Here is a 21225-nt window from a genome sequence, read left to right as displayed (position 1 = left end):
CCCAGGCAAAGACCCAAAGATGAGGCAATGGGCGTCGGGCTGCTGACGCAGGTCTGGGTCAGGTCTGAAAACAATGCCACCCTCTGGGGGTCAGGTTCAGGTTATCGGCGCTCAGGTCACACTCTAAAACCAGGCCTGGCCTGAGCAGACCGAGCACCAGCTAGGTCAACGCAAAGCACCAGGCACAAAGCAGGCAAAGGGTCTGTGCGTTTGCAGGAGAGCTCTGCACAGTAACAGCTGGAACAGAGACATTGGGCTTTCCCTGCAGCACCTTCACCCCAGGACTCGGCCCAGCTATCGTCCTGTGTGCAATTTCCAGGCTAGCCTTTAAGCATCCTGAGCCGATACTGCCGCAGCCAATGGGCCTCTTTCCATTGACTGAAATGAGTGGGGATCAGTCCCACAAGGGCACTCTCTGGGTGGGCATGAGATGTCCAAACACCTTCTCCTCTTTATGGGGAGCTCCCTCATTCAGATGGTCCCAACTTGACCCCTGGATGATCCTACGAGGTCTCCAGAGCAGGAGCTCCTTCTGCTGAACTGGTTGGGGGTGGTGGTGGTGGCAGATGAGACATTGCTGATATTGCTAAGGTAACAAGACGTGGGGAGGATACTCTTTCCACCTCCCTGCTCCATCACACAAACCCATTATTTCAAATTACCGTTGCAGTCACCTCTACACAGGACCCAGCACCCCCTAGCCGGAGCACACAGCTACTGCAGCCTGCCACCAGCGCTGTGAGCAGACAGCCCTGTGCCCTCTGCCCTGACCAGGAGGCCCTCCCCAGAAACAGAGAGAAAGATCTCTGAACGGAGAGAGGATCTTTGTATCTCCAGAGCCCATCTGTTCCTGCAGCTTATTCCTGCTCCCAGCCCGAGGTCATAACTGCACCCAGGGCCTGATCCTTCATCTACCATGGTCACAGACACAGCTCTCATTGGTTTCAGTAGTACAGGATCCAGCTGTGAGGAACGTGATGACTGGTGCCCTGTCACTGACACAGGTGAATAACTTTGGGCAAGTCACCAGGGCTTAATGTGTGCCATGGCTGAGCCCTGGCACGTCTGGGCCAGGCAGTTCCTAGCCCCGGCGCCTCTGGACTTGCTGTATCGGTTACGAATGTTAAAAAAAAAAAATGCTTGAGGCCCGGCACCTCTCTCATTACAAATTAAGCCCTGCAAGTCACTCACCTCCCTGTGCCTCAGTTTCCCCATCTATAAACTGGAGACAGGTGATATTGGCCTCCATTGTAAAGCGCTTTGAGATCTACAGATGAAAAGCACAGCAGAGGAACTAGGTGGTGTCTAATCTCCAAAGCCAATGGGGACACCTGGAATGGAGGATACGAATGAGACAATGGATCAGATCCTGCCCCACTGAGTTCAGCAGCAGCAGGCTACTGGGACTGAGAGCAGAATCAGGCCCCAAGCTCCAGTCCGAAATCCGCAGAGCCGTCATGCAGTGCAGAAGGATGATGCCCTCAAATAACACGATTGTTTTACTCACAAAATCATCTTTATTTGGTACAAAACCAGAAATAAATAAGTGTGCTGCGAAACCAGTTTGATTATAACAAAGACTGAACACGAGGGAACTAACCTTTTAATATGTGGTTACCAACAAACCTTGCAGCCCTGGAACTCCCTTCCCAGCTCTGCCACATCAGCTCGGTGGCTTCTTAAACATCTGCCTCACCTAGCACTGCGCAGTGTGTGCTTGGCCTCGAGATGGCTCCGGGACCTGTGCAACGCTAGCAAAGCTCTGCACTATTGGCAAGGCTGAAATGTGCATCTCAGCTCTCCGGGGAGTACGCACCTGAGCGCTCCATGCATGGACAGGGCACTGGATGGGGACTCAGGAGACCGGGGTTTCTGTTCCTGATTATGGGCACTGACCTGCTGGTGACCTCTCTGGGTCTCCATTTCCTCTCCCACCCTTGAGCAACGGGTCTGTGATCTCAGATGGGGTCTCTAGGTGCTACCCCGATACAAATGGAAAAGAACAGTAATGGCCTGGTGTCTCCAGTGTCTATCTCAGGCGAGTCACAGGCTTCGTGATGCCACCCGAGAGCCAAAAGCCAAGGAGACTAACGGCCGCTTGGCAGTTTCCCCTCCCAGGTTTTCAGTATCTCAGCTCTGATTGACCTCAAGACCACGCAGGCAGCTCTGTTTGCTTAAAAGCCGCATGTGATAGCAGGCCCAAGGCCAGCCCCATGTTGCAAGAGACTAGTGCCAATAGCACCTGATGTTTACACCCCTCACCCCTCCACCGCAGCAGAGCACTGCAGGACACTGGCTGAACCAGTGCCTCAAGCACATGCTGCTCTGCTGAGCTAGTAGGAGAAGCGATGGGTGCAAAGTCCAGACAACGAGAGGTCAGCATTTACGGGGGCCTCCGAACTGCCTCGGCACCATTCCATGGGGTCAAGGCAATTTAGCTCACAAAGGGATTGAGCCACAGGGGCTGGGAGTAGGGTTGCCAATTTTGGTTGGACGTACTGCTGGAGGCTTCATCACATGACACAATCTTTAAATTAAAGATTAATCTTGAATTCCTGGAGACTCCGGGACAATCCAGGAGGGTTGGCAACCCTAGCGAGGAGCCAAGGGAGGGGAGTTTTACAGATCATGGGGAACCTCTTGCAGGGCAGAGCTGATGGCAGGCAACAGGGCTTGGGGATCCCAGGGAGACACACAGGGGACAAAGGGAGAAGCTCATCTCAGACTGAGCTGATGCCCCCTCCGGGAGGTGGAATCAGGCACAGATGGGAAGGAGACAATGTCTGGTGGGGCTTGGGGCATGGGATCAGCCCCTTCCCCCTTCCTCTGCCCATTCCCAGCGCCCCCTGGCTGCCGTTAGTAGGGGTAGGGTGAGACGGAAATGAGGATGAGGAAGACACTCCATGCCCGCTGCTCGCCATGGGCCAGGGCCTGCACCTTCAGCCGATAGATGCCGGCAGCGTGGAGCGGGCGCAGCGTGGAGAGAACGCCCCGGCCTCTCTCGTCCCGGAGAGCGAAGGGGCTGCCCGGGTCCTGTTCCAGCAGAGTGAAGACGGTGCGGTTCTGCAGGGGGCTCCCCTGGGAAGAGGCGGTGAGCTGGACAACGTCGTGGCCGGCCGGGATGCCAAAGGGCAGCGTGAGAAGCTCGTACTGCAGGGTGAAGGGGCCTCCTGAGCTGCGGCGGAAGCACACTCTGCACGAGAACGGGCAGAGAACGTTGGTGAGGTCACAGCTCCGCAGAGGAGAGGCCGCAGGGTCTGAGCGTAGGGCTGGCAGCCAGGACTCCTGGGTTCTAAGCCTGGCTCGCTGGACACGTCACTGAGCCAGTCTGTGCCTCAGTTCCCCCACCAGGAAACGTGTGTGTGGAAGGGTCAGACTTGGCAAGTCTCAGCACTTCACCTCTTCCGAGTGCTAAGTAATCATTAATGCACCAAGTCTGTGCCCAGGACCGGCCCACCCCCACAACCTGGCAGCAGAGCAGAGAAGAGCGTTGGTGCGTTGCTCCCGCCAGGAGGAGAGGAACAGCTGCCCTGCTTGGGTACGCCCCCCCCAAAAGAACTTCTATCCCCACCCCCACCTTACCCTGGGCTGGAGCCTCTCCTGTAGCCGGCGGGGCAGGGCGTGTCCAGGCACTGGGAGCCTCCCCGCGTGTTAAAGCACAGCTGGTTCGGGCTGCACTGAATCCTCCCCTCTGCACATTCATCTATGTCTGCAGAGGAGAGAGGAGCCGGGGAGTGAGGAGAGACAGTGGGGCCGGGCTCTGCTGCTGGGACACTCTACTCACTGTATCACACCCCTCCGTGCCTTCAGGCGAGCAGCTGTGCCCAGGAGAGCAAAGGGCTTTCTCCATGAGCCCGTTGCACTGAAGCGCCTCCATTTTACCTGCCGGGTGAGCTGCAGAGTCTGCCGACAGCAGGCACCCGCCCCGTGACTAACATGCCCCCAAAGCAGACCGTGCATGACCAGACTGCACTCGGGTCCAGGAAGCAACATAGCCGCATTCCTAAGCAATGGCTTGGCAGAGGGGGCGGGAGGACCATGGCCCTGTGGGCTAGTGGCCTGAGGCCAGGCATAGGAACCACGAAGTCCTAAGCCTGGCTCTGCCACTGCCATGCACTGTGTCCCTTGGGTAAGTCACCTCACCTCTGTTTCCTGCTCCATGAGTTGGTGGCAACGATACTAAGCTGAAGGCGCCATTGTGAGGCACAGGAATTTAATGGGCCAGATCCAGCCCTGGCATAGCTCCATTGACTTCCCTACAATTATGCCCCTTTGCTTGGGAGATGAAAAGTGCAGCCCCAATGCAGGCACTGCAGGGAGCCTGGCAGTTGGGTGGGGATTTTGCTGCAGCAGCAAGAGACGGGTGTGAAATCCAGGCTTTAGAAAGGGAGGAGATTGGGGTTTACAGTATCCAAGTGGCAGGGATGGACGGACACACACACGCTTCGTAACAGACTCCCGAACAGTGACACACGCACGCACTGACCCCGGCAGGTTTTCCCATTGGGCAGCAGCCGGTAGCCGGCCGGGCACAAGCACTGGTAGCTGCCCTCGGTGTTCCGGCACTCGTGTTGGCACAGGTTCCGCACCTGACATTCGTCAAGGTCTGTGTAAAGGGAGGGGGAGAGAGAGGAGAGATTCAGTGCACTGCTGTGCGCCCCCCCCCCCGAGGGGCAACCCCCAGCCCCACGTGCAGCATGTCACTGCCCCTGAGCCTTCAGTGCAGAGCCACCATGGTGCACTGTGCCACTGAATCAACCCCGCAGAGGCGCAAGGCCCTGGCAAACGCTCCCCTACACCCACCCTCCGGGGGGGATCTGGCCCAGGGAAGCCCCACTCCAGCCCCACGGGGGACCAAAGGCCTCGGCCTCGGAGAGACCAATTCCATGGGGGAGCAGGTAGAGCCACAGAACGGCTGGCACGCCGGGGAGGAAGAGGGGAAGGAGGAGCGAGGAGAGTGGGTTATAAGACAGGCTGGTCCCTTTAGGGCCTGCATGACCCTTCCGTCAGCCCCTGGCCTCTCTGCTGACGCCGGCACACAAGCGCCTGCTCGCACCAGTGGCTTTTGCAACAGGGACACTGGATTGACGGCACCAATCCCTGCCCCCGCCAGGCAGCCAGCTGATGCCGCAAGCTTTCAGTTGCCCCCCCAGCTGGGCTGGAGTTGGGCCAGTTCCGGCTGCATCGCTCCAAGGCTCCCCCTCTCTGGAGTGTCAAGGGCCAGCAGCACGTGGCCTTACCAGTGCAAAGTCCATTGCGCCTGGTGAATCCCGACGGGCACTGAGCCTGGCTGCTGGGGCTCAGGGCGTTACCAGACTGGCCGAAGGAGAACCAGGTGTAATAGCCTCCCCCGGGCGATCGGCCACTCGGTCTGAGCCACTGCAGACGGGTTCCTCTGTTGCTGACATGCGTCACGTTCCCTCCTGCCTTCTCCGGCCCAGTGCAAGACTTGCCATCCCCACGTAAGGTCTCCCCAGGCGGGCACAGGCATTTGTAGCTGCCCTGGAGGTTGCGGCACTGGAAAGCACATGGCGGAGGTACCTGCTGGCATTCGTTTATGTCTGATAAAGAGAGAGAAAAGCCAGGGTGAGTCCGAGAGCCCAGCGGAAGCAGCGCTGGCTAGCGGCTAGAGCAGGAAATAGGAACCCGGGATTCCTGGGCTCTGTTCCCCGGCTCGGGGAAGCAGTGCTGTCTCCTGGTTAGAGCGGGGGGGACTGGGAGGCAGGATGCCTGGGTTTCTATGCCTGCTCTGCCACTAACGTGTGCGTGACCCTGAACAAGCCCACAGCTTAGTATCCCCACCTACAAAGTGAAGAGAACACGTCTTCCTTCCCAGCACCGCAGAGGGCTTGTAAGGGTTACTGAACGGTCCTCCGGTGAAGGGCAGGGGACGAGGCACAGCGCAAAGCATTCACACCCACCACCCAAACACCCGCCTCCCCAGCGACTCTCCTTCCCCCCGGCTCTCACCAGGGGGCGCTGTCGCTGGGCGGGGGAGAGAGCAGGCGGCTCCCTCTACAGGTGCCGGGGTGCAGAGGAGAACTAGCTGTGTTACTCCAGCAGCAACCTGGGGGGGTCGAGACCCGTCTCTGGACTTGCCCAGCGTCACAGAGCGAGTCAGTATCAGAGTCAGGAATTGAACCCAGGAGTCCTGCGCCCGCCCCCCCTCCCCCGCACTCTCTGGCTCGAACCAGCAGAAATGCTGCCCCTTCTCATTGCATGGCAAAGGCCGGCCGGTCTGTGTTACCCAAGCAGGGGCGGCCGATGCCCTGGGTCCTGTAACCGCGGGGACACGTGCAACGGTGCCCGCCGAGCATGTTCTCACAGATCTGGTTGTAGCGACAGGCGTGGGATCCCTCCGCGCACTCGTCCAGATCTGTGGGGAGAACGAGAGGACAGGTCCCCACGCAGCAGCTAAAGCCATGGCCCCTCCACGCGCATCATGGGCTGAGACGCCAGATCACTGACCCCTTGTCACTGCCTGGGACCTGTCTTGTGTCCAGCCTCCTGCTCCGCTTTGCCCTGTACTGAGCATGGGGCCTATCCAGGTCTCCCTGAGAGACCCCTCTCCACCAAGGGGGCGCCCAGGGGGCCAGGATAGGGAGAGCTGGCCCTGATGCTGCCCCTGTCCCACAAGGCGGAGGACTCATCCCTGGGCCATCCATCAGGCCCCCGGCACAAGCTGGAATGCCCCACTGGAGAGCCTGAGGAAGGAGCACAAGCCAGATGACGTGTGGAGTCCACCGAGGAACCTCCCTCCTCATGGGCCGGGCAGGAGAGCCCAGGGGCCGTTACCTTCACACCCCACTCCGTCCAGAGCCGGCCGGAAGCCAGCCCCGCAGCGCGTCAGACACCGATAGGCCCCCGCCAGGTTCGCACACTGCTGCTCCGGGCGGCAGGCGTGGGTGCCCTGCGCACACTCGTCCACATCTGCGGAGAGAGCCCAGCACCAGTGCAGCCGCCTCACCCCCCTCGCCCACGGAGCCTGGCAGCAGAGGGGCTGCTGGGCCCAGGCCTCCTCCAAGAGAAACCCTCCGCCCTCCCCTCTGCAGGGAGGCCTCCTGCCAGTCTCCTTCCTGTTGGGCAGCATCGCTGAAACTGCCCAGGGCTGCTAAACAGCATCGCCTGACCCCCAGCCACCGCACCCTTCGACCTCTGGCCCAGCAGGGCGCACAGCCATTCCCATGCGGGGGGGGGCTGAACATGCAGGGGGGGGTCTCTTTCCCCCCGAGACGTCCAGAGAAGAAGGATCGAGTAGTCTATGGGGCAGCCCCCTGCTATGTTCCCCAAGGGAGCTCCCAGGGCCAGACTTGCATGTGCTCCTGTCCCCAGCCTCCTGATGTTCCCAGGGGCACCCACCATCCCTAGGGAAAGGGGCCGTCCTCGCCCTGGGGAGAAGGCCAAGGGGGCATCCCCTCCCTCACTTTCTGGAGGCTCCGGAGATCCTTCTGGCTGGGATCGCTTGCTCCCATGCTGTGAGGGCACAGGGCGAATTGCTTGTGCTCACACCCAGAGGCTGTCCTGTCCTGGGCCTGCAGCTTCCCTGGGAGGTCAGGCCAATGTGGGGGGAGGGAAGCTGGAGAGTAGCCCCTTCCTTACCTCTGCACTCCCTGCCATCCGGCGCCAAGGCGTATCCAGCGGGACAGGTGCAGGAGAAGCTGCCCACGGAGTTGTGGCAGGCATGGGAACAAGGGCTCTTCGCAGCCGCACACTCGTTCCGATCTGGGAGGCAGGGAAAAGGAGTCACCGTCCCTTCCCAGCAAGAGCCTGGGGTAGCACGTGCCATGTACACCTCGGCTGCCCCCACCCTCAGCATCGAGCCAGGCAAAGCCAAGACGGCCGGGGAGCAGGCACCTCAGCAGAGGTTACTGACCCGGAGGTCATCTCAGAGCAGCGGGGAAGCAGAAACCATGTCCTGGGTAACTGCCTCTGGAGAGCTGCAGCATGCGCTCCAACCTGACCTCCTGCCCCCATGCAGCACCTCTCCTGCCTAGTAACTGCCTCTGCCGGCCACGGGGGGCCGGAGCCTGGAACCAGCCCACCTCCCCCAGTGCCTCCGGCAGCCGGGGGAGGGGATGGCTGCACTGGAACTGGAGGTGCAACAGCAGGCGGTGCTGGGTAGACGTACACGCGCCAGCTAGTGTGCTAAAAATAGCAGCCTGGGCGCGGGCAATGGGACGGGCCAGCCGCCCCGCAGTATGGCCCTCGGGTGCCGGGCAGGATTGAACTGGGGTGGCCAGGCACGCTAGCTCAGTGAAAGGCAGCATGCAGACGTCTAAACGCACTGGGGATTACAGAGCCGCGGCCCCCCTGGGGTCACCAGGCACTGAAAACGCCCTGGCGTTGAGCGGGGATGGAGAACGGGCCCCGGCCGGTGGGGAGCACATGGCCCACCCCTCAGGAATGGCGCTTACCTATGCAGTACAGCTGCTGCGGGCCCAGTGCAAACCCCTGCGGGCACTGCTCTCCGTTCGCCTCTGCGGCAAAGACAAGAAGGCAAGAGAGCCCGGTCAGCACCTCAGTGAGGCAGAGCTCGTGGGGAGCACGGGGGACAGGAGCCCTCGGCACAGCGTGAGCCAGCTCCTAGGCACGCCAACGGGGAACGGCCTCCCTCTCTCGCCTGGGGAGCAGGGCAGCCTGGGAGAAGCTTGTCCTGCTGCCGTCCAGCCCGTGGACTCTGACTCCAGGGCTCTCGGTGGGCAACGCTCACCCTGAGAAGACAGACTGCGGGCTGCTCCCCGGTTACCTGCGCGGAGGGAGGAGCTGAGCTGGAAGAGGAGCTCCTCCGAGGCCGGGTTGAAGGAGGATTTGACGGCCCTCGCCTGGACGTGCTGCACCAGGGAGGGCTGCCGGCCCACAGCAGCGTCGTACTCTATGCTGTGGTTGCTGCGGATCTGAACCGGGAGCCCGTCCTGCAAATAGCTCTGCACAGACTCCACATGCAGCTGCCCGGCCCCCGTCTGCACGTAGCGCTCGCTGAAATCCTGGGAGGGAAAGAGGGAGATGGGACAGTCAGGGACCGGGGCCCACCAGACTCCCCTGGACGAGGGACCTGCTGTTGTGCCATCGGGTGCCATTGCGAACAGGAGCAGGCACTGCCAAGGTGCAGGCCGGGGCTGCTGGGCAGAGAACCAGGGGGCGAGGGCGGTGTCCCGGAGCTCCCTACTGACCTGGAAAAGCACAGCAGCCTCAGCGATGCTCTCCGGCACAAACCCGTTGACCACGATGTCGAAGAGAAGCGCCCCGCCTGCGTCCAGGCCTCGGGCGACGTGCGTGATGCGGAGGAGCTCCCCTGCAGCGACAAGCAGGGGTCAGCGAGTCCGCACCAGTTAACGATCCAGCCCACGATGATTTCAGACAGACCTGGGGCAGAGCCAGGCTGCAAAGGGCCCACAGCTGGGCTGTGGATGGGCCCAGTAGCAAATTTCAAGATCTTGAGGCCAACTTTTAAACCTGGGAGTATTTGCATCCGCAGTTACAGCTCAGGCTTGTCTCTGACTCCAACAACATGCTGCGCAGACACAAGGCTCCCTGCAGAGCACTGCAGGCCACCCCAGCAATACCCCACGTCACAGCGCTGGCTCTTCGGAAGGGCTCGGTGGGCCTGACGCTGAAATGAGCTGCCCCGCCTGGCTGGGAGCCCTGCAAACAGCTCTTCATTCCATTCCCTCCAGATCCCTGGCCCCCGAACGCCCCGTTTCCCTCGGAGTTTCCCTGGAGCCCCCACATGGAACTCAGGCCAATGGGTCAGTTTTCACTAGTGTGGGGTTGAAGCCACAAATTTCAGCCCAAGTCGGTCCCCTAAGGTAGAGGTGGGTCACTCAGAGATGGCTGGGACATAGCCCTGCGCCACCACCCCAGACTCCTCAGGCACCGCGGTGGAGACGGCGAGCTCAGAACAAAACCAGAAATCGGGCGGCACTCCTTGGGCTCTTGGGTTTTGCTGTGAACGGTTGGCACAGCCTCAGCATGCAGCGGTCACCAAGCTGTCTCCAGGCACTCCCTGCAAAGCAGCCTAGAGGATAGGACTCAGGAGCCCTGGATTCAATGCCACTGGCCTGCTGGGTGACCGTGGCAAGCCACTGCCCCTCTGTGCCTCAGTTTCCCCAGCTGTAAAATGGGGATAATGATACTGCCCTCCTTTGAGATCTACTCATGTCAACCCTGTATAAGAGGCAGGTATTTATTATTATTATCTGACCCTGTCGGGTGAGAAATGAGCAGTGCAGGGTTTCCTTCCCCAATCTACCTTCCTTATGAGCTATGGGTGATACCTGGCTGACTGAGATATGCCACGGACGTCACCCTGATCATTGTTCCAGGCCATCTGTCCCCACTGATGCCACACCCCCACCCAGCCCTAAGGGAACCTCCTTACCAACAAGGCTCCCCCACGGACTCCTGCACCATGATCTCTGCCGCCCTCCCTTGGTTCTCAGCGGGACACACACGCCTGCCTCCTCACCTGTGGCAAACTCCACCTGCGACTCCTGCCTGAAGACACCGCTGGTCAGCGAGAAGCCGTTCCTGGCGCTACCACTCTGATGTGCAAAGGACCAGTAGATTGGAGCAATGATGGTGACCAGGACTCTCATCAGCGGCCCTGGGAGGTGTGGGGAAGGGCACGAGGGTCAGTCCCATCTCAGTCAGGGCTCTCCTGAGGAGTAGCTGTGCGCTCTGGGGAGAGGCGCCCCAAAATCCCAGCCAGCTCCCCACCCAGTGCATTGGTCACACTGGCCTTAGCAATTAAATGTGGTCAAAGGTCCTTACTGGGGCAGCAGAATCAGAATCATGATCCTACTCCAGCATGGCATTCCCAGCTCCAAACAGTCTGGAGCCATTCATCCCAGGGAGGTACTAACCCTGTTCTGCTCACATGGGGGACTCCCGTCTGTAGCTGGGTGAGCACTCAGGAGTTCCTGCCTGCTAGCCCTGTGCTCCAAAGAGGGAGCTCAGAGCTTCTCATACCAAGGCATGAGGCCTCTCTGTGCTGGGATAGGCTCCCCCATAAATCAGCCCCCAGATCCCTTCCAGGAACCCTTGTTAGGAACAGCTCCCTCCCCAACAGCACCCAAGGAACCCACCAGGGGAATCGGAAACTTAGATCCCAAGGCCAGAAGGGACCATTGTGATCTAGTCTGACCTAGACCAGCGAATGCCTCCAAATAACTCCTAGAGCAGATCTTTTAGAGAAACCTCCTGTCTTGATTTAAAAATGGGCTGTGATGGAGAATCCACCAGGAGCCTTGGGAAATTGTTCCAATGATTAATTACTCTCCCTGTTAACAATTTACACCTGATTTCCAGCCTGAATTTGTCTAGCTTCAACTTCCAGCCATTGGCTCGTGTGATACTTTCCTCTGCTAGATTGAGAAGCCCACTATTAAATACTTGTTCCCCAAGTAGGCACTTACAGACTGTCATCATAGAATATCAGGGTTGGAAGGGCCCTCAGGAGGTCATCTAGTCCAACCCCCTGCTCAAAGCAGGACCAATCCCCAGGCAGATTTTTACCCGAGTTCCCTAAATGGCCCCCTCAAGGATTGAACTCACAATTCTGGGTTTAACAGGCCAAAGCTCAAACCACTGAGCTATTCCTCCCCCACAAGTCACCCCCCCTCCAGCTCCCAGCCTAAACACAGTTTGGGCTACTAGAGGGTCTCCCTAAAACCTGGGGTGGATTATCTAGCCAGGGAACAGACAACTGGCTACATATGTGTACGAGTGGGAACGGCAGCATTTATCCACTACAGCCCACTAGAGCGGGTAAAGAACTACCGGCTAAGTCGCTCTGCGCCACTCCCGGTACAGGCAAGTGCACTGTGCAGTGGGTATTTCACCCAGATTTACATCCGGCTTCTAGCCATTTACTTGGCCAGGTAGTAGGTGTAACTGACACAAGACGTATCCCCGGGGCATCACACACCGACAGCTGGTGGGATATTCCCGATGCTGCTCCGTATGGTGGCCGTGCCAGAGCGGGGATCCTCCATCACGCTGGCGTTCAGAGAGGCAATGCCAAATTCTTGGTCATTAATGATGCCGATCAGACTGCCCCGGACTCTGAGGGGCTCTCCTGAGGGAAGGGGGACAAGGCAGAATGAGGGGGGAGACCCACACTAAATCTCTTTGCACAGCGAGACCCAAGCCGGCGGGCAGAGGGCCCACTTGGCCGGCGAGGCATTAATCCCCATCTCCCCTCCTGCACCGCTTCATTTCCAGTGCCCAGCTACCACGGGCAGCCTGAGCCTGGCCTGCAGGAGCCCTCTGCCCCTTGCTGCAATACACTGCTGCACCAGCTGCCGGGCACAGATCAGGCCAGCGTTCATTTGTCACTGTTGGAGCAAGGGGCGACGTCTCCTAGGGCAACTGGGGTTCACAGTTCCATAGGACTAATCTGGATGAGCTGTATACACGCCACACCCTTGGTCCCGCACACACATCCTTGCACGTCTGCCCACAGACTAATACACATGCATGGCCACACGCACGGTCGCACACAGTCCCATTCAGTCTGCTCTCCGTGCTGCACACGACCATCTCTGGCCTGGGTTTCTCTCTGCAGTGTGTTTCATTTGCTCTTCCTGTAAAGCGTCTGGGCAGTGCCACGGCACCCCTATTACTGCTAATCAGACGGATGCACCGGCAACATACTTCCTCTGCCTAATCGCATGACTGTCTCATCTGGCTCTTCAGTCGGTTCACCAAGAAAAAGCAGAAATCACCGGGCCTGGGCATTTAGCAGGTCTCCCGAGACAAAAGAATCAAATCACTCCGGACAGATTCAGTCAAACTCAAATGGGAATAACCAGCCTGCTGTGGGGTGGAGGAGCCGAGGATGCAAGCCGTCATTGCAGCGTCGTGGCACAGGGGCTTAAATTCAGCTTCACGATTCCCTCAGCTCCACTGCAGGGCTATTTGCTTGCAAAGGAGAAGAGTATGGGGAGAGGTGGCAGCAGGATATAAACCAAAGAGAGGCACAGAGGTCCTTTGTCCCACCTCTCGGTGCCATTCCACAGTACAGGACAAGGGGGGAAAAGAACCAATGAAATTAAAAGGCAACATGGTTTAAAACAGATAGATAGGGAAGTACATTGTGACACAGCACATCGTTAACCTGTGCAACTCAGCGCTGCAGGATGCTACAGAGGGAGCATATTAGCTATTTCTAGGAATAAGCATAATGCCTGTGTTACACCAGACAGGGTATCCAGGGTAAGGGCTGGTGCAGCAGCACCCCTGTGAGTCCTAACGCTTCACCAGTCAGCAGATGGAACCAGGAACTTCCTTCCCACCCCAGCTGCTTTATTGTGTTTGCAAAGGAGGTGGGGTGGAATATTCCTTCCGTCTTATGCATCGAGGATTGGCCACTGCTGGAGATAAGAGACTCGCCTCGATGGCCCATCGCCCCAGTTTGGGAAATGGCGAACCCACTTGATAGACAAAGGCCCCTGCTATTAGCATCTGTGTTCTCATGGGAGCACTCGGCGGGGCACAGGGCCCTCCATACACATTTACAAATGCTACACACACATTACAGCTCCCTGCTGATAAAAATCCTGTGTAAAAACCCTAGACAGGCCAAGAGAAACCAGGTCAGGGAGCTCCCTTCCCACAGGCCGGAGCCTGCCCCCAGCACGCACAGCGGGAGAGGCACCTCTCAGAGCTGCGCTTCGTACCAGGGTACTGATGGGTGAGCACAGCTCCACCGCCACATCCTCCCCCGCGCAGGCCTTGCTGCCGGACTGAGGGGGCGGGTGGACGCAGGAGCAGGGGTGCTGGCCATAGCCCCCTCCCCAGGGCAGAGAGCATCTGGACCAACTGCCCCAGCTTGGCCAGTGCCCGTCCATTAGGGCAGGAGGGGGAGACAGAATCATATTGGCTGTAAACCCTATTTGCTCAGCCCCCTCCAGCCATGCTGCCTTCCCAGCGACCAGTCCTGCCCTGCGGAGTGCGGAGAGGGTAGGGTGACCAGATGTCCCGATTTTATAAAGACGGTCCCGATTTTTGGGTCTTTTTCTTATATAGGCTCCTATTACCCCCCACTCCCATCCTGATTTTTCACATTTGCTGTCTGGTCACCCTAGGAGAGGGTAGAGGGCACTAAAAGGCTCCCCCGTTTCACGCAGGATCTCCGGCCCCTGGGGCACGCACCTCGCATCCTCAGGAAGGCCTGGACGACGGAGGAGCCCATCAGATTGCGTGCAACACACTGGTACAGCCCCGTGTCCGTCTCCTCCACGGCGCTGATGAGCAGCGTGGAGTTGGCTAGGATCTGGACTCGGTGGTTCTCCTGGAGGGGTTTCTCTTCCCGGGTCCACTCCACTGTGGGGGCTGGCTCTCCCGTGGCCTGGCAGTGCAGCACCACCCTCTCCCCAGCACTCACAGCCACCTCTTGAGGTTTCACACTAAACACAGGGGCACCTAGACACAAGGGGGGAACCACCCGGTCAGTGCGGCACCCGACGCCCGGCAGAGTCCGTGTGTGCTCAGGGGAGCTGAGACCGATACAGCCGTTCTGACATCCAGCTCTGAATTGCCCCCGAGTTCAGAGGAGGTGGGGTAGCTCCACCCGTAATTATTCTGAGGGGCTTCCGGTCAGTCACTAGCGTCTCTCTCAGATGTAACCCGGACTCTTCCAAGAGAGACGTTCACACACAGTCACACTGGATTTCTGAGGCCCCAGGGGATTCTATGGGGCTGATCCTCGCCCTCAATGGGGCTGCCAGACAGCTCGGTCATTTTTCCTTCTTGATCTCAGTCCTCTGCCCACATCCTGAGGAGAGTTCCTGAGTCAGAGAGTCTAAGGCCAGAAGGGACAGCTGGTCATCGTGTCTGACCTCCCGTAGATCCCCGGCCCCTGCACCACCAAGCACCGGTGCACTTTACCCAACAGCTGGAATTGGACCAACGCCTGTCAGGCCTCAGCAGACTGTCACTGTGTGCCAGAGGCAGAGAACAGGAGGGACTGGGGCAATGGCAGGGAACTGATCAAGCAGGATACACCCAGTTCGGCCATTTCCCCTGCACACCAACCACCCCCCTCCGCCCCCCGCAGGCATGAGGGCGACACCATCCATGAGACTAAACTACCGAGGCGGCCAATGCGGACAGACACTCACTCCGCAGGGTGAGGGTGACCACCTTCTCCACCGTGCCCACCTCGTTCTCCGCCACGCACTTGTAACGCCCCGCGTCGTCGCTCTGGGAGGAGGGAAAGCAGACGCATCACCTACCTTGCTCAAGGCAGGGCTGCACTGACGACTTCCCAGGAGTCCAAGGGGCGCAGCTAATTAGCTTAACATCGGGCAGACTTGAAGCCCCTTCATCTTTAATACAAACTGGTGACCAACACGCAATGCCCCATCCGGCCTCTGCAGATGGAGCACGGCAGAGCCGGACCTAGGGCCTCTCCAGGGTCCCCTTGAGTGACAGATGCCAGATCAACCTGGGCCTTATCTGCCGGCCCCTCCTCACAGAGGATGCTTCTGTTCTGAGTTAGGGTAGAGAGTGAAGAATTTCTTTAGCTCCTGTCATGACCCCCAGCGACAAAAGAGGAGGCCGGCCCAGCGAAGAAATCAGTGCGCTAGTTCCTCAGAGGGAGAAGTTACTTCCCGAGTACACCTCCGCTGGGTGAACGGGTCCAGAGATCCCAGCCCTGTGGCTGACCCTGCTCGTCCCCAGGCAGCTTCTCCCCTATGCAGAGCATGCCAAGTTTTCGCTAGCCCCGGCTCCAATCCACTCCAGCCACGAGACTCAAAGGAGGGAAGGAAAAATCTGGCAGCACAAATGAAGCGAGAGAAAAGGGAAGACACCCAAGCTCCTCCTCACACACCCCTGCAGTCCTCAGCCCCCTGTCTGCAGGGAGCCAGTGCCGGGACCGGGACTCACCACCGTCCCATAGATGGCCAGCGAGCCGTTCTGGAGCTGGCGTAGGTGGGGGCTGCCCAGCACCGGGAGCCCGTTTTTATTCCAGTGGATAACGGGGGCAGGGTCGCTGTGGGCTTCGCAGTTCAGGAGGGCGTTGCCCCCCAGGGGCTCCACCTGGTAGGCACTGACTTCGCCACGGAGGACCGGAGCCTCTGGGGAAGGAGAATGGGTTAGAGAGAAAAGTCCTGCTCGGCCTGGCTATGCGCTCCCGGAACGGCCAGGGCCTTCAGACACCAGGCCAGGCTCTGGTCTCTGTGACGCGGGTGTGGCTGCAGGGGGGTCTGCTGACCACAGAGGGGCTGTTTCAGGCCGAGACCAGACCCCCTCCTCTCAGCGCTCCATGAGCGAGCCGCCCCCACCTGCCAAGGTACCTTTCACATAGACGAACGCGACGGCCTTGATGCTGCCCACGCCGTTCTCGGCCACGCAGGCGTAGGTGCCAGTGTCCTCCTTGGTGACGGCCTCTCTCTGCAGGGTGCTCTGCCCGCTCTGCTCCCAGATGCCCGCTGCCAAAGGGAAGCCACACGGGAGGGTTTGGCGGGCAGACACTGGAGACAGCTCCCCAGTGCATGGTACCATGGAGCATGCAGGGACCTGCCCACTCAGCCACGCCAAGCCCTTGGGGACCAAGAGGTGAATGGGGAAGGGGCTGGAAGGCCCCCAGCCCATACCCTGGAGTCCAGCTCTCCCTTCTGCTCCTGGGGGGAAGTGAGCGACACAGACCAGGGCTGATCCCCTCACTTCCCAGCAGGAACGGCAGGACCTGGACAACATGGCCACACTTCCCACTTATTCAGAACCTTCTTCTTAGGGCAGCCTCACCGGGGACGTCCCTCTCCACCGCCTCTCGCTGAGCGAGCCCCCAGGGCGGCAGGAAGACGCGCTAAAAATAGCAGCACGTCCCTCTCCACTGCCTCTCGCTGAGCGAGCCCCCAGGGCGGTAGGAAGACGCGCTAATTAAGTCTTGCGACTTGCCCCCCCGTGAAGTGGGTTTTCTTAGCCCTGTGTCACAGGTGGGGAGAAGTCACGTGACTCAGACAGAGCCGGTGTCAGAACCCGGACTAAAACCCAGGAGCCCCGACTCCCTGCTCTAATCACTCCCACACACAGCCCTGCACAATAACCTACAGCTAGGTCTGCACCCTGCTACCAGGATCTCTGGGGCCTTTTCTAAGAGACCCCAGTGCAGCCCCCCAGTCATGCTCCTTTAGTTCACCGGCTCTTACCCCTCCCACCACATGGGGTCTCGCGCCTTCTTTCTCTGCCTCCCCCAACCCAACCCCCCTCCCTCCACGCCAGCCCCCACCGCTCCTGTGGCAGAGTTGGCCCAGCTCACCTCTGACCGGTTTGTTGTTGAGCGTCCAGGTGATGCGGGGCATCGGGTTCCCCTTCGCCACACAGCCAAGTATCAGCCCCTCACCCCTGTTCAGCGTCCAGTCCCTGGGCTGCTCTGTGAAGGTGGGAGGGACGTGGACGGCGAGCTGGAGCTGCAGCGTGGCTTTCCCAGCAGAGTTTTCTGCAGTGCAGGTGTACGTCCCGGCATCCCCACCCTGCAAGGGGGGAAGGTTCGAGCGAGTCAGTGGGACACCCCTGGGGAGAGGCACTGCACCCACAAATGAACCGAGCCCAAAGGATTCTGAGTGCTTTTTCATTCCAGCCAATGGGCTGATCCTCCACTCTGAGCTGGGTCCTTTGCACTCCTCAGGATCCCGAGAGTACTCAGCCAGCTGAGATTTCCCTGGGGGTACGTGGGCACGTCAGGGGTCCAGCCAGTTCCTGCTCTCCCTGCCTCAGTGCGGGGACCATGCTAGGGACAGGGAGCAGGGCAGAGCTCTGCTAGGCTCATCCTCGAGTGGTGTTTGTGCACAGATTGATTCAGTGCTTGGTTTTCAAAATTAATTTTTCTCTTGGCAGGACCTGTGTAATCAACATCCCCCCAAACACACGCACAGCCCCAGGCAGATCCACCTGGTGCCAAAGGCGACTGGGCAGAAAGCTCAGAGGCCATTGACTGCAGGTCCTGAAATCAGCCAGTGGGAGTCACTATTAAGTGGGACCAGGCTTCCCCTCCCTCTCCTGCAGCCCCCCCAGCCCAAGAGTACAAGAGCCACTGGGTGTGTCGTCTGTCAGCCCAGGGTGACACTGAGAGGCCACTTCTTCCCCAGATCCCTTCTCCAGATGCTCCCTTTACTATCACGCCTGCAGCTAGTCCAGACCCAGAGAAGTAAATGGGACGTGCACCAGATAAACCAGAAAACACACTGCCCCCTTGGGTTGCTTACCTGGGAGTCCTTCACCATCAGCGCCCCAGACGGCAGTAAGGTGAATTTCCCCTCCCTCCCTGGCACCGGGACCCCGTCTTTGGACCAGGTGAGTCTGGGCTCAGGGATTCCCCGAGCTGCACAGGGCAGGAGAACTTGTGAGCCCTCCAGGATGGACAGCTGTGGCCGGCTGGCCTCAATGACTGGGGGCACTGGGAAAAAACAGAGAATGGAAGGCAAAGGATCCCTCATCTGATTTCAGCAGACAGGGTTCCCCTCCCACAGCTACTTCCCAGTGAATGCCAGGCGTGATCCAGCTTTGACTGAACAACTGAGTTTGCAGAAGTGCCCTGCAGTGAGATGCCAGCCCAGCCCCTGGTGAATGAAGATGCTGGAACATCACCCCACCCCAGCCTAGCCACCCTGCACGGTGCTCCTGTTACCCTCTGCCCCTGCGTGCTGCCAAACCCCTCCCGCCTCCCCCTGCTCTCCCTCACGGTGCACGGAGACGAATGCAGCACAAGAGCGGACAGGGCACAAGGCAGAGCGTCAGATCCAAACACCACCTGGCTTTGCACCCAGATCCAGGCTCTACATTTCCGGCAGGCCCCTGTGCTACCTCAGACCCAGCCCTGAACACCCTGGGTGCTTGGGGGAAATTTGGATCCAGCTCCCAAATGCTGCAGCTCAGCCCATCTCTAGTAACAGCTAGTTGTGACACTCGGCTCCCAGGCGCTGGTTTGGAGACAGCGCAATCCAGCCACACTGCCGTCTTCTCCGAGCACAGGAAAGCTGGAGAGTGTTCCTTGTCCAACACCGGTAGGGGACCAGAATGGTGACCAAGCTCTGCTGCCCACCCCTGCATCCCACATCAAGCTGGGAAACACACTGGGTCCTGGGCCCCCTATGGAGGTTTTATAACAGATACTCGCCACCTCCCCAGGCCAGGCAGGACATTCCGGCCAGGCCCAGGGAACAGGAGAGCACATGCTGTGGGATAACGCACAGCCCCCTGGGTTTCACATGCGGCTCTGGGTTTGTGCCGAGGCGTGGGTCCCCGTTCCTGCTCCTACCTTGCACGATCAGTCTGGTTTTCCCCAGCGCTGTGCCCGAGGGGTTCTGAGCCACACACAGGTAAACCCCAGCATCCTCCACAGAGGCCCGGGACAGATGCAGATGCCCATTGGGGAGCACCTTGACACCGGCTCCTGCCACCAGGAAACAAAGATCAGAGAGAAAAGGGATGTGGCAGAAATGAAGAGCAATAGCAGGAAGGCCGGCCGCTGGCCAGGCCACCCCGGCCCAAGCGCATTAGTGACTGACTGCCAGACTACGCAGGGCCTGCTTCCTCCACACATCACATGCAGCCTCCTCCGAGGCAGCACACAACAGCTTAGCTCAGGAAGTGAAGAACCCACCGGCGCCTCCGAAGTGGCAGGTGGAGGCAGAGTGGAATGACTCTAGGTGGCGTTTAGCAAGGACACCTGGGTGAATGTCTCCTTACATGTGCCAAGGAGTATTTCAGGATCACCAGCTGTCCTGATTTCCCGCTGAACTGACTGAGGGTGCCCCCTGGTGCCCTCGGACACCGTGCTGGGGTGCACAGGGCTACCAAGCAATGTGCCTCCCGGCGCTGCAGCCAGGAGAGGGTCTGTGGGAAATGGGGATCTAGGGCAGGAGGGGATGGGGGATTTGGAAGTTCCTGAGATAGTTTTTCGCCCAAGCCACTGCCACCCCCGGCAGCGCTCGGGGTGCCAAGTTCCAGTAGCATCACCAGCCCCTCCCAGGGGCTTTGCTGTGGTGGACCGGCTGCTGCAGTGACCGGCGTGGCAGTGCTGGGCTCGGCTGGGTTAGCTGCTCACCTGCTGGGATACTCATCCCTTCCTTCTGCCACGTGACCACCGGGCGGGGGATCCCAGACACCTCGCAGGGCAAGATCACACCAGCATTGACCCGCACCTGCACCATGCTGGGCAGGGGCTTCACCACCGAGGCCTCTGCAACCAAGAAGGGGAACGGTGCCTGAGCCGGCTCCTTCACAGAGTACAAGCTGGCTGCTTTCCCAGCCTCCAGGGCTCTATGGTCAGCACCCAGCCTCCCGGAACCTGGAGAGGTCCAGGAAGCCAGGCTACTCCCGAATGCCCCTTCACGGTCCCGACAGATGGAGCGCTCTCTCGCAGGCCTCTCCGCCTCCCACCCTCCCTCTCTGGGGCTGGTGCTGGTGCTCGCCTCCTTCCCCCAGCCTGAAGTGGCCTTGGCAGCTCCGGGTACCTTCCACTGTCAGGAGGAGATGCTTGTGTGCCACGCCAGCGGCGTTCCTTGCCGTGCATGTGTAGCGCCCGGCGTGAATCGGCAGAGCACGGCTGATTTCCAAAGCACCTGGGAACACAGGAGCAGTAAGTAATGGAGGGGGGAGGTGAATAGTGCCCCCTCTTGTGTGGTGAGTGTGCTGCCCTCCCCCCGCTGACACACTCATGTACGGGATGGTGCTGCTGCTACCTGTCGGCGAGACGCGATAGCCACTGCCTCGGTTTCCCAGCTGGGCTCCATCTTTGCTCCAGGACACAGCTGGTGCCGGCACCCCAGAGGCGTAGCAGGTCAGAACCGCTGGGGACATCCTGGGAGCTGTGAAGTCGGTGTGGTCGTCGGCAATCGTGGGAGGGACTGCAAAGGGCGAGAGTCAAGGTGAGCAGGGCTGTGCAGCGAAGCACAGGAGCCGGACTCTCCCCTCTAGGCACGGAGTCGAGGCTCCGGGAAGCATGCGTGACAGCCGCCATCTTGGCCGACACACCAGGGACTGAACCGGGGACCTCCAGAGCTAAAAGCATGAACTGCCGTCTGCTGCAGGACCAAGGCGCATGCATGCGCTCCCCACGCAGGCTCACCCAGGCTGCTCGCCCAGAGAACACGGCTCAGTGTTTGCTGTAACCGGGGCTCCAGCCAGGACGTCAGTGCAGGAAAAGCACTGGCTGGAGCTCAGTCAGCTATTTGCGCTTTGGGAAATGGAAAGAGCTCAGAAAGCCCGTCCCCAGGT

At 59.6% G+C, this 21225-nt stretch overlaps 1 protein-coding gene across 1 annotated transcript in view; it reads right to left on the bottom strand.

Annotated features, from left to right (window-relative positions):
- Positions 1–1554: 1554 nt before the first annotated feature.
- The window catches only part of HMCN2 (hemicentin 2), a 152902-nt gene continuing 133231 nt past the window's right edge, over positions 1555–21225 (bottom strand). The window contains exons 77-98 of the mRNA XM_039507027.1: positions 20691–20855; positions 20463–20570; positions 20054–20188; positions 19265–19399; positions 18213–18403; positions 17267–17480; positions 16290–16436; positions 15892–16082; positions 15123–15204; positions 14155–14424; positions 11927–12076; positions 10466–10603; positions 9171–9292; positions 8747–8984; positions 8415–8477; positions 7600–7722; positions 6796–6930; positions 6248–6376; positions 5241–5561; positions 4487–4606; positions 3583–3709; positions 1555–3193 (exon numbers count right to left, since the gene is read on the bottom strand). Coding sequence (XP_039362961.1) covers positions 2857–3193; positions 3583–3709; positions 4487–4606; positions 5241–5561; positions 6248–6376; positions 6796–6930; positions 7600–7722; positions 8415–8477; positions 8747–8984; positions 9171–9292; positions 10466–10603; positions 11927–12076; positions 14155–14424; positions 15123–15204; positions 15892–16082; positions 16290–16436; positions 17267–17480; positions 18213–18403; positions 19265–19399; positions 20054–20188; positions 20463–20570; positions 20691–20855 — 3641 coding nt within the window. The 3' untranslated portion in view covers positions 1555–2856. The remainder of the gene's footprint in view (positions 3194–3582; positions 3710–4486; positions 4607–5240; positions 5562–6247; positions 6377–6795; positions 6931–7599; positions 7723–8414; positions 8478–8746; positions 8985–9170; positions 9293–10465; positions 10604–11926; positions 12077–14154; positions 14425–15122; positions 15205–15891; positions 16083–16289; positions 16437–17266; positions 17481–18212; positions 18404–19264; positions 19400–20053; positions 20189–20462; positions 20571–20690; positions 20856–21225) is intronic.

The sequence above is a fragment of the Mauremys reevesii genome, linkage group 19 (assembly GCF_016161935.1).
Source record: "Mauremys reevesii isolate NIE-2019 linkage group 19, ASM1616193v1, whole genome shotgun sequence".
Classification (NCBI taxonomy): domain Eukaryota; kingdom Metazoa; phylum Chordata; order Testudines; family Geoemydidae; genus Mauremys; species Mauremys reevesii.
The sequence above is the reverse complement of the archived record's forward strand: the minus strand, read 5'-3'. Positions and strand labels throughout refer to the sequence as shown.